This window comes from Eschrichtius robustus, chromosome 15 (genome assembly GCF_028021215.1).
Source record: "Eschrichtius robustus isolate mEscRob2 chromosome 15, mEscRob2.pri, whole genome shotgun sequence".
Taxonomy (NCBI): Eukaryota; Metazoa; Chordata; class Mammalia; order Artiodactyla; family Eschrichtiidae; genus Eschrichtius; species Eschrichtius robustus.
This window is the reverse complement of record NC_090838.1, coordinates 88,780,768-88,793,098: the sequence shown is the minus strand read 5'-3', so window position 1 is coordinate 88,793,098 and position 12,331 is coordinate 88,780,768. Positions and strand designations below refer to the sequence as shown.

The following is a 12,331-nucleotide window of genomic DNA, read 5'->3' as shown; positions in this document are numbered from 1 at the left end:
GGTGGAAAATAAAAAGTAATTGAGAATTTAGCATTTGCTCTCCCAATATATTACATGGTAGGAAAGGGTTGGGATTTGGAAATAGGGTAAGAGAAATGGTTGTGGGTATGAAGATTCGTTTTCCAATTTGACCACTGATTCCCACCTGAGCTCTGAAGGAGGTCATTTCAAAGGACCATTGAGCCCTGGCCTGGCTGAGGCTTCACCACACAGCCTTTGTGATGGTTGCCTCTGGCTGCCCTGGAAAGGAAACAGGGTTTGGGCTGGTTCCAAAAAGAGCTCTCTGATCTAATTTGATTGGAGTAGCAGAATGGTGAAATTTCCAGAGCAGTCCCGGGATAAGGCATTGGGAACAGAAGTTGGGGGTGTATTAGATGTATGTTGCCAAACTGGAACTTTTGGGAAAACAGGAGAAGGGATGAATATAGGAAAGAGGAATGAAATATTAGTAAAAAGCTTTGGGTCTTCTAATCTTATCACGATATTTAACACTGTTTTTCTTGTTTTATAAGGATAGACGTATATGTTATGTTCATGCACTGTTAGCAATGGTTGTGCTTTACACATTTCGTTATTGATTTTTTTAATGATGAGACTAGAAAGGAGTAATTTATACAAAGATAATGTTCCTGTTTTAACTAAAACATCAAATAATCCATAAGGAAATAAACTTCACCTAAAAGTTCTCAAACTGTTGAATTAAAGTCCTAACTATAAAAACCAAAACTATAAAACTCGTAAAAGAACACATGGGTAAATCTTTATAACCTTGGATTTGGCAATGACTTCTTAGACACGACACCAAGAGCAAAGCAATAAAGAGAAAAATAGGTAAATTGGACTTCATCAAATTAAAAATTTTGTGCATCCATGAACACTATCAAGAGGGTGAGAATACATTCCGAAGAATGGGTAAAAATATGTGCAAATCATGTATCTGATAAGGTCCTAGTATCCAAAATATATAAAGAACTCTTAAAACAAAACAATAAAAAGTTAACAAACCCAATTTAAAAGTGGGCAAAAGACATTTCTCCAAAGAAGATACACAAATGGCCAAAATGCACATGAGAAGATGCTCAACATCATTAGTCCTTAGGAAGATGCAGATTAAAGTCTCAACACAATACCATTTTACACCCATTAGGATGGCTATTATACAAAACACAACAAAACCAGAAAATAACAAGCGTTGGTTAAGATGTGGAGGAAGTAGAACCTTCATACGTTGCTAGTAGGAATATAAAATGGTACAGCCAGTATGGAAAACAATTTGGCAGTTCCTCAAAAAGCTAAGCATAGAATTGCCATATGATCCACCAATTCAACATGTAGTTCTATACCCAAAAGACGTGAAAACAGGTATTCAAACAAAAACTTGTGTACAGATGTTTATAGAAGTGCTATCACAACAGCCAAAGTGGAAAAACCAAAATGTCCATCAACTGGATGAACAAATGTGGTCTGTCCATAACAATAGAATGTTACTCAGCCACAAAAAGGAATAGAGTACTGACATAGATTACAACGTGGATGAACCTTGAAAACATTATCCTAAGTGAAACCAGCCAGACACAAAAGGCCACATGTTATATGATTCATTTATATGAAATATTTAGAATAGAAAAATCCATAGTAACAGAAAGTAGATTAGTGGTTACCCGGAGCTGGGGAGAGGGAGGAATGGGGACTTCCTGCTTAAGGGGCATGGGATCTCCATTCAGGGTGATGAAAATGTTCTTGAACTAGATAGTGGTGACGTTCTGAATGTATTTAAGGCCAGTAAATTTTACACTTTAAAATGGTTACAATAGTAAAGATTATGTTTTGTGTATTTTACCACAATAAAAAAAAAAAGTTTCCAAACTATATAAACATCATAGAAACTCTGGTAATTTGACAAACAAATGAGCTCAGGTTTGCTGAGGAAATGCATATATTTCAGGCACAGCCTTTGGGACTGGGGAAAGCTTCTGGAAGAGAAAATGTACATGACTGAGGACGAGTCCTGTTTCCTGGTCCAGACTCGCTGTTCTGTGGCCTGGGGCAAGTCATGTAAACTCTCTGAGCCTCAGTTGGGAGCCTTGGACAAACCTTCTGTTGCTGGGTAGGAAAAATCTCAATCGCTTGTGGGACCTTTTCAAGCCTCAAGCACTTGCATTCACCTTGGCCTCTTACCCGGTGTGAAGGGTGGAATATTTCTGATGGAATGTTCTACTCCCAGGAAGAGCGGGTGGGGGACACACACAGGGGTCTGGGAGTGTGAAAGTACACTTTCTGGTGGAGCCTTTGTAATACTGAGAAGTCCTGGAGCTGGTTGTGATAGCGCTCACATTCCTGGGAAGGGCAGGAGGTAGATTCATTCATTCCTTCCTGTGCCGCGCACTGGCAGATATTCACACTGAAAGACACAGAGCCCCTGAGTGGGTGGAGGGTCTGCCCTAGAGGGAGGAGAGATCGTTCCAGAGTCCGTCTGTGAACGGCAGTTGTGGTGAGTGTGCTGAAGAGGAAGTAAATGCTGCGTGGATGAGTATTCCAGGGCTAGGGATGGTGCTTTGAGGAAGTCACGGTTGACCTGCCTCTGAAGGGTGACTTGGAATGAACCAGGAAGGTGCAGATCAGCATTCCTGGGGGAGAGAGAACCGTGAGGAGGAAGGAGAGCAGAGTGGGCTTGGGGAAGACATCGCGAAGAAAGCCTCATGCTGGGAGGTCGTGCTGAGTCGTGGTCAATGTCATTGAACTAAAAGGCCAGGGAAGTATTTTGCTGAGACCACAGTAGGCACTTCTACCAGCAAATGCTGCTTTCACGTCCCCACAAAACTACCTCCTGTGCTCTGGGAGTGTGTTACCAGCAGTAACCACACAGCATCTCTGAAACTTAAAATGGTCCCCAGAGTTGGCTGTGACCCGAAGCCACCGTTCCTCGGAGCCTATACCATCTCCCCAGCACAGGGCAGCGTGGGTTACAGAACCAGTGGCTCTGGAGTGTGACACCCAGCCTACCCTGGGAGTGCTGGGAGAATGTGTCTCCTTTTGGTCTTTTGGGTTTTGGCCCATCACCCAGTAAACCTAGGCCCTGAGGATGGTAGAACTACCAAGAGTTTCACTTGTATTCGGCAGGACCATTGCATGTATTTGGGGGGTGGACCGGATCCATCTTTGTGGTGTAGGCCACATTTCCTTCCACACTTTGATGGAACCCAAGCTGAATGGAGCTCATACCTGCCAGTCATGGGCTGTACTCCTGGGAGCCTTCCCTGCTTAGAGTTGACGTGGTTGGAGGGCCCAGCGCTGCAACTCTGGGGCCCAGCACTGCAACTCAGGACCCGGCCGCCCCGTCCACGGTGCAGCAGTGCGGGAAGGGAGGGTGCTCACAGGCTTGATTGGAGTTGTCCTATTAAGGAAAGGAGCTTGTTACAGTGGAGGATTCCTGGACTGAATGTCAATATTATGACATAGTATGAGTGTGTTTCGTGTTTGGTAATTGCAATCATTGTTGCTTTTGTTGTGGTCATCCATGTACAATGCTTGGTGTCAGTCTATTTATCTCTTGTAAAAATAAAATACAGTGTGTGTGTGTGTGTGTGTGAAAAAAAAAAAAAAAGGAAAGGAGCTTATCTGTAAGTCCTACTTTAGGCAAGGGCCACTGTCCAAACTCTATTAAATTTGGAAGCTTATGTGTCATTTTTTCTCTGTAACCATAAGTCTATTCTATCTGGCTTAATGTTTTTTCCCCTTTGCTTGCAGGAGAGTAGATCTGGAGAAACCAACAGCTGTGTTGAAGAAATAATTCGGGTAAGGATATTCTTTTACAAATCTTACTAACTGGTTGACATAGATTCCAAATGGAAGGAGGTGCAGCTGCAGTGTCAAAGCGAGCCCATTGTTCATGTGTTGTTTGATCTTTACCCTTTCTGAGAGTAATCACCTAAGTTGCCTAAACAATAGTACTTTACAAAACAACTTCTAAAGCTTCCTTTAGAAACCTAGGAGCTACACCTTAATCTGGTCCCTTTGCACAGGCTGAGGTGACACTGTATTAGAGGGATCAGCTGGAAGACAGAACAACAGAGTTGAGATGAAAAATATGATTGTGTTCACATTTGGATGCCCCCATTTATCACCCTACTATTTAAAAGCATCTTTCAATAGTCTGTGCTTTCCAGTCAGGCAGGGGTTGCCTGGTTATTTTTCTCCCAAACTTAATTAGAATCAGAAGCACTCTGACGAAGAGGTGATGCTCAGCGTTGAAAATTTATTTCCATATTGTTATGCGTGTTATTATTTTGCCTGTTACTCTCTGTAAGCCTGTCCTTTTCATCACCATCATCTCACGTGCATGGCCTCTGTTGAACTAGTTTCATGCGCAGATGCACTTAGGCTGGGCTGTTCTGCCATATTAGTGTTCTCCTGAGTATCCAAACTTGTAATCAGGATGTCCTCTTCAACCTATATTTTGTCTTCAATCATATTTTTCATCGGAATAACCTAATAATTTAAAGCTCTCAGAAAGCTGATATTACACTGGGCAAAACACCAAGGCGAATCAGACCAGATGGTGTGGCAATTCTCTATAAAGAAAAAGAAAAACTTTATTTTAATAGGTTTTTAACTTTTGGGCATCCTACACACTTTTTCTTGAATTGCTAGTGAATTACAGTAATATGGTTATGTGGTTTAAAATTTTACATTAACCATCAAATTGTTTTCAGCGGAAGGATTTTTATTTCTTCCTGGAAAGCATTATTTCATAAACAAATTTTTTCACTCTCAAATTGATTAAAATAATTCATTGAAGTTTGATTTGATGAATTCGTAATGATTTTTGTTTTTCTGGCAGAGATTTATATAGAAAACAGTTGTCAAAGTGTGGTAGCTTCATTTCTGGCATTTAAGTATATGTTGAATAAAATACCTGTTGTATTTTACATCTAAATGATCTCTATCTTGGGGCCTTGTTTCAGGTTAAACACAGATAGTGTAAAATGCAGATGTACTTTTCCTATTTTTCTCTTTTAACATACTTTGATGTTTGGGGTCCCAGTATTCAATGTTCAAGCCATCTTCCTTTGATTGGTTTTGGTGTTTATATCTGCAAAATGATAATACCACAACACACCAATCCCCTCTTTGGTTTCTCTGTTTATGTTTAAAAAATCCTACCCCTTCTCATCCTTTCTTATCTTTTCTGAGGATATGGAAGAACTCTGTTATTTGACCCTTCTGTTCTCTATTCTAAGCAGGGCTTGAAGTTTATAAAGAGTTTGAGTATTTCTCATACCAAAATGATATACTTTAGAGAAGCAGTCCACAACTTTTTCGGCACCAGGGACTGGTTTTGTGGAAGACATTTTTCCACGGGGGTGGGGAGGATGGTTTCAGGATGATTCAAGCACATTACATTTACTGTGCACTTTATTTCTATTATTATTACATAGTAACATATAATGAAATAATTATACAACTCACCGTAATGCTGACAGGAGGCGGAGCTCAGGCGGTAACGCGGGCGATGGGGAGCGGCTATAAATACAGATGAAGCTTCGCTCGCTCACCCGCCACTCACCTCCTGCTATGTGGCCCGGTTCCTAACAGCCAAGGAGCGGTGCCAGTCTGTGGCCCGGGGGTTGGGGACCCCTGCTTTAGATAGTGAAAAATTCACTTCAAATAAAACTGAATGGTGTAGTCAAGAGTTTTTTTTTTTTTAATTTATTTAATTTATTTATTTATTTATTTTTGGCTGCATTGGGTTTTCATTGCTGTGCGCGGGCTTTCTCTAGTTGTGGCGAGCAGGGGCTACTCTTCATTGTGGTGAGCAGGCTTCTCATTGTGGTTGCTTCTCTTGTTGTGGAGTACGGGCTCTAGGCACGCGGGCTCAGTAGTTGTGGCACACGGGCTTAGTTGCTCCACGGCATGTGGGATCTTCCTGGACCAGGGCTTGAACCCATGTCCCCTGCATTGGCAGGCGGATTCTTAACCACTGAGCCATCAGGGAAGCCCAAGAGTTTAAAGCATTATTTATTTTTTTCTTAAGAGAGCTGATGAGAGCCTGGCACCCCAGCCCCACTCTCCTACCTTCCCATGATACTGACCCCTAATCCATCACACCACGGGTGCCGCCCCTGCCCACCTTGAATCAGGCGTGGAGCAAGAGGGAAAGCCTGGACCAATGAGAGAATTGATTTATGTGTACGTGCAGGGTCAAGGGTAGGGGGGATGCTGCCTTCATCGGAAGACAGCTGAGCTCTGAGTTCCACACTTCCCAGAGCTTGTGAGGAGTGTTCCAAAGAGGAGATGGTATAGACTGGGAAGTGATGGTGGTACTGGTGCTGTCGTGTGAGCATCTTTCTCTCCCCTCACGTGGCAGTCTCAGGTGTTAGTAGTGGCCTAACTTCAGGAGCTCCTAGAGGATCATGTGTGTGTTCCCAGTTTTGCCTGGAATGTTTTTCTGGCTGTCACCTGCCTCTCACACCAGGCAGCCCCAGGATCGTCTTCCCCTCTTATCCTAAGCATCTCCTCTACTGCAAACACAAGCGCAGGGCACCTTCTCAGTTACAGCCTGTTGGATTTGTTGTGTATCTGTCACACATCAGTATTCTTCCCACACGGTGGCCCTAATGTTTGGAATTTAGAATTCACGATTTTGTGGAATGAATAAATAAATGAGTGAGTGAGTAAAAGAATCCTGCAAAGGAGAATGATGAGTATCATTGTGATGGCTCACAGATTCCCTTTGCTATAAATCACGGACAAGATGTATTGGCTTTTTTAGTGCTCGGTTCCTGTGAATCATCTTTGTGGAGCCCAATTTTCCTTACCAGTGGTCTCTCCCCTTGGAATCAGCTCAGGTAAACCTGATGTCGTCAAGGTCACCAGAGGTACTTAACTGCTTGCAGCCATCTCGTTTTAAAAAGGCTCTCTCTTGTTGTGGAGGAAGATCAGGGTCATGAAAAATACCTTAAAATAATGAAAATGGAGATGGTCATTGGACAAGTGTTTGTATGCCCTTTCCATGTGGGAGGTACTGGAAACAGCGGTGGGTCAGAGAGACATGACCTCTGGCCCTTTGGGAACCGACAATGTGCTGGAAGAGATAGATACTAAGTTTTTTTTTTTAATCTCATAAATAAATGTATAATGTGAATTGTGGTAAATACTCAGGGTTTTATGAGCGCTTACTGTAGGGTACTTTACTGAATTTGGGGTCAAGAACTACTTCCCTGAGGAAGCAGCCTTTGAACTAAGAGCTGGAGGGTGAGTAGGAAAGCAACCTAAGGAAAATGGTGAAGATTCCAAGCAGAGGGAATGAAGAGCTCGGCTTGTTAAAGACCCGGGAAGGAAAGAGAAGGCCCGCGTGGCTGGAGAGCAGGTGGGAAAAGCCAGGCAGGAGAGGCCAGTCGTGTTGTGCTTTCCCAGCCACATTCAAGAGGCTCTAAGCACAGGGGAGCCGGTGAAGGATTGGAGCTGGGAGTGACGTGATCAGATTGGCAGTGTAGATGCACCGTTCTGGCTGCTGTGAGGAGTGGCTTGAGGGGAAGAAGGAAGAGGAATGGGAGGCTGATGCAGGTTCCAAGTGAGGGATGCTTGGTGGAGACATGGGAAGATGGAGGGAGATGCTGTGTTGGGTGGGGGAGAAGAGGACATCCTCTGTTAATTTTTAGACGTGCTGAGTTTGAGGTGCCTTTGTGATGTTCAAGTAGACGAGGGGAATGTAGAGAAACTCAGAACAGAGGTCTGAGCTGCAGGCCAGCATTTTGGATGAATTAGCACATTGGTAGTAAAACCATGGAAATGGGTACATTTGCCTGGAGAGGGACTTGAGGCCAAGAAGCAATGAGAGCCTAAATTCCACCATTTCAGGGGCAGGGAAGAGAGGAATATCCACTGGCAAACGAACATGAGAGGGAGTGACTAGAGAAAATTGTGACCGTGAAAAGTCACAGAATCCAAGGAAAGAGAGTTTCCATTCAACAGGGCGCAGAATTCCTGAGAGGACACGAAAAGATGAGGATCGAAAGCCACCCAATGGATTGGACAACAAAAAGGTCATTGGTGACCTTATGGAGAGCTGTTTCTGTGGAGGAGAGGGGGGCAGGGTCCAGACTGGAGAAAACTGAGAGGATGGAGTCCCTGAGTTTAGAGACCTCTTGTGAGGAGAGGCTGTGGTTTTCATTCCATTTATTTCCATTCCATTTATTTCCATTCCATTTATTTCCTACACAGTCACGACCACCAGTGAGGATAGGCTAACATTTATTGAGCACTTACTATATCTGGGACACTCTTCCAAGCTTCTTGCATGTGTTTTCTCATTGGACCATCACAACTGCCTTCTGTGTAGTTGGGAACTATTATCATCCCCATTTTACAGAGGAAGAAAGTGAGGCGAGGGGAGGTTAAACACAACTGGCCAAGGGCACACAGCTACCACATGGTAGAGCTGGGATTTTAACCAGCACCCCCTCTCTCTTACCTGCTGTGCTGTCTTATTAAAGGAGGAAGCCCCCCCGCCAGCTCATTCATGAAACCACTCAGGCATTTTGCTGTGAAAGGGAGGTTTCCGGTTCCCATGTGTGTATGATCTGAAAGTGCCCGATCACACGTGTGTGCACTTGAACTCACGGAGGTTTTATGGCCGTCAGCAATCTCACCACCTTTGAACTTCTTTTTCCTCCCCCCTCTCATTTTTGCTGAGGTGACTGTTTTCAAGTCATTTGAATATTACATTATGTTCTCCAGTATAATTATTTTTTATCCTCACTCAGAGAATTTCAATCCTGGGACCTAGTAAATCTGTGTATTACTGCAAAATTCATTTAGGAGATGGGCACCAAGGGCTGGGAGCCCTCATCGCTGACATATGTTTGTAACACAGTTTTCTAAGTTACACTGTATTTCATCCCTAAAGGCTCCAGTGCTGTAATACTTAGGTGCTTTTCCTAGCATTATCCATTAACGTAGAATGGCATTAACATTTGTTCAGCAAATAAAATCTGTTTACAACTTAATGGGGTTGTACAGGGCTGGAATCTAGAATGCACAGATTTTATGCCACACGGCTCTAGATGGCGTTTATTGCCGGGCATTCCTCATAACGTAGGGAGCCTTTGTCATAAGAGACCAGTGTTTGAGATCTGGTTTGGATTTAAAGGATGAATTTAGAGACAATCTCAGTGCAACATCTGAGCAGATTATCTTCTTGGCTTTCATCTTTAGTCACTAATTTAATTCCAATTTCCTGTGAGATATTCATGGCGAATATTTACGTAGAGTTGCCCTTCTGTTGACATGAAAGGAGTACCTGGGACTTGTTTAAATTCTGGAGACCCAAACCAATTTCCTGACGCTATAACTGAACAGATTTCCAGCAGACAGAGGGAACTCCTTTTCCTTGGTTTTCTAGAAACTAAGGAGCCTCCTAGGCAAGATTTCCAGTTGTGATGCTGGGAGATCTGTGAGCGAGGAAAGAGTTGAGATTACCATCACATGCAACGCACATCATCATGGCCCCCTCACGTGTTCAGACCCTGGATGGTGAGCCAAGAGAAGCCTTGTGCTTAAATGTCTACATGCTCCGTAACCCACATGAAAATATATTAGCCACTCGGAGAAAATAGAGAACAAAGGGACAACTTGTTTTAAGTGATCTGTTTGGGTCGTTCGCAGAGCTGGACCTAGGTCAAATCTCCCGTTTCAGACCAGACAGGCGTTTCCTGCCTCATGTTGTGTGTTTTTTTGTTTTTTTTTTTTATAAATTATCTCATTTGTTTCAAGTAGTAAAGATTTTATTCATGACAAAATGAAGCCCACAAATGGCAAAATCAATCCGCGTATAAATGTAGAGGAGCCCGTTTATATATCCCATTACTTGTCATACTAAAATCGAATCAAAGCAAAAGTAAACCTCCTGGAGGTCTAGAGAAATTCACCAAGCAAAAGCTACATGTTTTATCCAAGGTAAATGAGTTTCACTTGGTAGTGTTTTGTTTTGATTTTTCTTTTTGCAGTTGGCCACTTTCATGGATAGAGACAGCAGTAACACAATTTATATCTTATTTTACATCTGTAGGTGCATTTTTACTAGATGTTATTATATTTGTCCTTTTGGCTGAAACCAAAAGCCCTACTTAAATGACTCCATTTCTCTGCCAGGGGCATCCTGGTGCCTGTAAGGGGTATGCAGCAGCTTGCTGCTTGTTTCAGGGCCATTTGGCTACACTTTGTAGGCTTTGTGATGACTCTGGAGGTATCCAGTTTCTAACAGAGGTGGGACGAGAATACTGTAATTCAGAATCTGTTCCGAGCCCAGAGGATTTGGGGTGATGGCCAAAGGGACCGTGAAGGTCTGGAAGTTCCCATTGGGAGTGAATGGCTTTGCCTTTCTGTTTTTACCTGTCTCCTTCTGATGCACACAGTTAGACATCACAGAGGCATTTACAGAACCAGGGGTGTGGAAGACCAAGGGGATGTTAGCAGCCCAAGCAGCATATATTCTGTGGGAATATACTCTCTGCCCTCATAGTCAAGGGTGAGTTCTGATACCGCAGTCAATATCTTTGCATGGGTGTTTGTCAATATCTTACTGTGAAGGTGGGGACTGGAAGACAAGAGGAGGTCCACACATAGTGTTAACAACAGCTGGATGCCACAGGCCGTCACGGAGCTCATGGTGCCATGTACCTCCTGCTGTGCCCAGGCTGGGACAAGGGAAGCATGTCAGTAGCCAGACTGCACCATGGCCGGGGTTTCCAGCAAGGTCAAAGGCACACCTTCCCCATTTCTCGTGAAGAAACTTGGAGAACTTCAGCACTACATTAGAGGACTGAGGCATTAAATATACTTGATTTTTAAAGTTTTCTGTTGCTCTAGCCTTGCAAGGCACATCCACTGAGCAAAGAGATAGTGAGACTGGGCTCAAGACAGAGTCAGATTCTTGGAGGTCCTCTGCAGAGCCACACGTGCTCTGGCCCCAGTGGTGTTCCAGCCTCATCTCTCACCCCTGCCCACCTCTCACTCTGTACATGGCTTCTGCAGGAGCGGCACCACAGCCCTCTCCCTCACCTCCGGGCTTCACTCATGCTCTTCCCTAACCCCAGAGCACGCTCTGTCTGCCCCTGACCCCGAACACCCGACTGTTTCTTGCATATCTTACAAGCCTCACTTAAGATGTCACTCCCTCCAGGAAGCCTTCCTGATTGCCAGAGTCTGAGTTAGATGCTCTTGTTCTGTATCCCCCCCCAAGTACCCTTTACTTTTATCATAGCACTTATTGTACTGCGTCATAATTGTCTTTCTTAAGCCCCATTAGGCTCTTACCATCCATCTCCAGGAGCTATCAAACTGCCTGGCATGTAATGGGTGTTTAATTAATGCTGAATAAATGGATGAGGAATAATGAATGAATGCCTTTGACCTTTTGCTCAGTGTCTGTTTTTCCTCTCTACCCTGTTGTCCTTCCAATCCTCCAACAAAAAAAGATTGAGGTGCTGTCCCCCTGAAACATAAGCTCTCCAAGGACGGCCAAGATTGTTGGGTTACCTGGGAGCACTAGAACATTCTACATTTCGCACAAATTCAAGAGAGATGAGAGTTCACCTAATAACTCCTGAGGGTTGGAAGTGAAAAGGCATTCCCAGCTACTCCTGGTATCCACGCCAGAAAAGCTCAGACCTTTTGTATCTGCCACTTGTAGTCTGATTATCTTTCATGAAACTGAGTTTTCCATTTTGATAGCTAATGAATGTGATGTACAAGTTGAAGAAATCAAGATAATAAATTTGCAGGGATAATTTGGTTAATTACCATATTGCTGCTCGTGTAATCGAGGGAGGGAAGTCAAAGCTATTTCCACTGCTAATATGCTCCATGTAAAGTAGTTCTTGGAACAATTACCCAAAGTTATCAACTCAAGACATACATTTTTAAATTGTACTTATTATCATGAAAACCACACACGGTGTTCTCTTTTTTCAAATGGAGGGTTGTGAAATTACACAGATTTGCTGCAAATTACTATTGTACACATACAGGAAAGTTAAAAATAATTTCTAAGATCAAAAATGATAATTTGAGGATTGACAAGATACAGGCCTTGAAAAATTAGAACATCTATCTAGATATTAATCATATCTTTTAAGTAAGACATAATTACCTGTAGTTCTTACACTTATAATTATTTAGATCATTATAATGGAAAAAAACTTAGAAACCTGATTATTCTTTTGCCATTTCACTTATATGCTGTTTTATAAATTCTGATATATTTGGTTTATAGTTATGCAGTTTGTATGTTTTTAATGGTTGTTGGATGCAATGAGATGTAAGTATTTTA

At 43.0% G+C, this 12,331-nt stretch overlaps 1 protein-coding gene across 3 annotated transcripts in view; it reads left to right on the top strand.

Moving 5' to 3' along the window:
• The window catches only part of AFF3 (ALF transcription elongation factor 3), a 558,847-nt gene that overhangs the window by 258,777 nt on the left and 287,739 nt on the right, over positions 1–12,331 (top strand). For all 3 annotated transcript variants that reach the window (XM_068564632.1, XM_068564631.1, XM_068564633.1), the window contains exon 5: positions 3,748–3,795. In XM_068564632.1, the coding sequence (XP_068420733.1) occupies positions 3,748–3,795 (48 nt within the window). The remainder of the gene's footprint in view (positions 1–3,747; positions 3,796–12,331) is intronic.